Source organism: Corticium candelabrum, chromosome 3 (assembly GCF_963422355.1).
Source record: "Corticium candelabrum chromosome 3, ooCorCand1.1, whole genome shotgun sequence".
In the NCBI taxonomy this organism is placed as follows: domain Eukaryota; kingdom Metazoa; phylum Porifera; class Homoscleromorpha; order Homosclerophorida; family Plakinidae; genus Corticium; species Corticium candelabrum.
Genome location: NC_085087.1, coordinates 9,712,733 through 9,715,232, shown reverse-complemented (window position 1 = coordinate 9,715,232; position 2,500 = coordinate 9,712,733). Strand labels below are relative to the sequence as shown.

At 37.9% G+C, this 2,500-nt stretch overlaps 2 protein-coding genes across 2 annotated transcripts in view; both read left to right on the top strand.

The window, feature by feature from the left end:
* LOC134176899 (elongation of very long chain fatty acids protein 6-like) overlaps window positions 1-143 on the top strand; it is a 2,120-nt gene extending 1,977 nt beyond the window's left edge. Inside the window, exon 3 of the mRNA XM_062643578.1 lies at window positions 1-143. This exon is cut by the window's left edge and continues 518 nt beyond it. Coding sequence (XP_062499562.1) covers window positions 1-8 — 8 coding nt within the window. The 3' untranslated portion in view covers window positions 9-143.
* Window positions 144-592: 449 nt separating this feature from the next.
* LOC134177206 (elongation of very long chain fatty acids protein 6-like) lies at window positions 593-2,218 on the top strand. The gene is made up of 2 exons (XM_062643964.1): window positions 593-894; window positions 1,576-2,218. The coding sequence occupies exons 1-2, from the start codon at window positions 632-634 to the stop codon at window positions 2,099-2,101; spliced, it is 789 nt and encodes a 262-aa protein (XP_062499948.1). The 5' UTR covers window positions 593-631; the 3' UTR covers window positions 2,102-2,218.
* Window positions 2,219-2,500: the final 282 nt, after the last annotated feature.

Here is a 2,500-nt window from a genome sequence, read left to right as displayed (position 1 = left end):
TGAGCTAATGGGTATAAGTGTACCCAAGCAGTTTTAGTGATTAACTGGAGGCGCGCATGCGCTAGGGTTACATTAATTAATATCAATATTAGAAGTTAGGTCATCTATGACGTGTTATCAATTGATCACTGATTGATATCAAACATTTCAATTTTTGTTTTCTGTTGTGGTGTGACTTTAAAATAGAATTTTATATGCAGCTTTTATATTATAAATCAGTATTATAACAAATGACATTGAATTGTATTATAAATTAATTAATTAATTATTAACCGTTTGAATTTTAATTAAGTAACTTTGTTCGAAGTCTGATTTGCAACACTAATGGGATATGATTCAAGACACTTGTGTGTTGTATTAATTAATATTAATTAGTAAAATAAACAAATAAAATAAAATAAATAAATATAATAAAAAATAATTAAAAAATTAATAAATATATAATTAATAAATATTAATATTGCTAACTAATAAAATTATAAATAATATTAACATTAATTAATTAATCAATAATATGTATACGTTTGATGCCACGCCTGTTTTATGTAGTTGTCACGTGCTTACTCACCTCACGTGACTTATTAAGTTGACCTCTGTCCCATTTTTACACGGCTATCCTACACTCTCAACTATGGAACTGTTGCAGGCTCCGTTCGACCCCGAAAATCACTTCAATTTTTCTGCAACAGTCGAATGGATGGACACGTGGTGGACTCAGTGTTTCTACATCTCAGCTCTCTACGTTCTGCTCGTGCACTGGGGACAGCACAAGATGAAGGAGAACAAGAAGTTTGGGCTGAGGAAGCCCTTGTTTCTATGGAGTTTGGCGTTGGCTGCATTCAGTGCAATCGGATTCTTTAGGGTCGGAGGGCAGTTTGTTACAGAGCTGCAGAGGTGAGTTTAGATAGAACGTGGCGGCCTTAGGCTCGAGTGTCCAGCTGGTCATCTCCGACACTCGAGCCTATGGCGGCCTAGGCTATTGCTACATTCAAATTTTGACTTTGTTGTTAATTAATTAAGTAAATGGTATAATTGTAGTGCAGTGGATAGGCGTAGGAACCAGAGGGTCTGGGAACCAGGAGGCCTGACAGCATGGGGCATGCACAAGCGTAGATATAGCTTTAGTCTCACTAGCCACGCCCCTTTACTATCCCATAACCAGTCCTCTCCTTTGTCACACCACCTCGTGTAGGCAGCCCCTCCCCAACCGTCTGGATGTCGAAAGGGGATGGCACTATGGGGCATCGATATCAGGGCCAGAGTGCATGCATGTGCCTTCAACTTTTCAAGCTGCAATTGTGACATTATTGCTCACTCAGACTAGTTTTCTGTTTTGATTTGTTGCGTACATTAATTGCATGCACATCTAGACATTAGTCAGCCTAATCAAAATTACGGTCGAGTGATAGATGCTTGTTCGTGCACTGTAGGCTTCACAGGAAGTGTACAGTCATTTTGGATGTGATTTTATCTTTTGTTGTTATGGCAACAGACCATCTGCAACACCATCCTGTTGCTACAGTGTAGCTATAGTATTCAGTATTTGTCGCATAATTTTCTACTTCTATTTTGTAGCACAGGGTGGCATGAAACACTGTGCACCATCGACTTTTACAAAGCTGAGAATCACGGCGTCTGGTGCTTCATCTTTTTGCTCTCCAAACTTCCGGAACTGTTCGACACTCTCTTTATCGTTCTACGAAAGCAGAAGCTCATCTTCTTGCATTGGTACCATCACATCACCGTCTACTGCTTTTGTTGGTATACATACAGCACACCCAATGGACACACTCGTCTGTTTATGATCATGAACTATTTTGTGCATTTAATTATGTATTCCTACTATGCCATCAGAGCTCAGGGCTTTGTCAAAGTTCCACGTGCTGTCAGTATTGCCATCACGTGCCTCCAGCTCATACAAATGTTGTGTGGAATAGCCGCTTGCAGTTACTCTCTACTCATGCTGCTGAACGACGTTCCTTGTAATGCACAGTACAGAAATATATACGTCAGCTTGCTGATGTATTCTAGTTATGCCATTTTGTTTGCACGCTTTTTCTATGTCAACTATCTGAAGAAGAAGGAGGGCACGAGTTCGTGATTCTACATTTGCTACAAGTAGAACTATTTGTGACCTACAATTTGCTGTTTAATATGGATGTGTGCGTTTAGTATTGCTAATTAATTAATTAATTAATTATGTATTAATATTAATATTTATATTATGTATGTCAAGAACGCAGTATACATTTGTCGCAATCTTAATTTAATAAAATTAAATTAAATTATAAATTAAAATTAATTTGTTAATGAGTATTGCGCATGCTCAGTAGCACTCCAAGTCCTGCGGTATTCAATAAAACTAAAATTATTAGTAGCAATTACAACGTCACTCTACGGTTTTTCTCACGTTCATTATTTCTATTGCGAAAGTAGCGAGCCAAAAACTTGTTTTTGCAACTCGCGCGTGTGTCTGGATACGCGAGGCTATATACTTTGT

What these genes read in the sequence shown, in the direction of transcription:
- LOC134177206 (XM_062643964.1), top strand. Translation starts at nt 632, where the DNA reads ATGGAACTGTTGCAGGCTCCGTTCGACCCCGAAAATCACTTCAATTTT. An exon ending in TTTGTTACAGAGCTGCAGAG is followed by an intron (nt 895 to 1,575) that starts GTGAGTTTAGAT and finishes TCTATTTTGTAG; the next exon opens with CACAGGGTGGCATGAAACAC.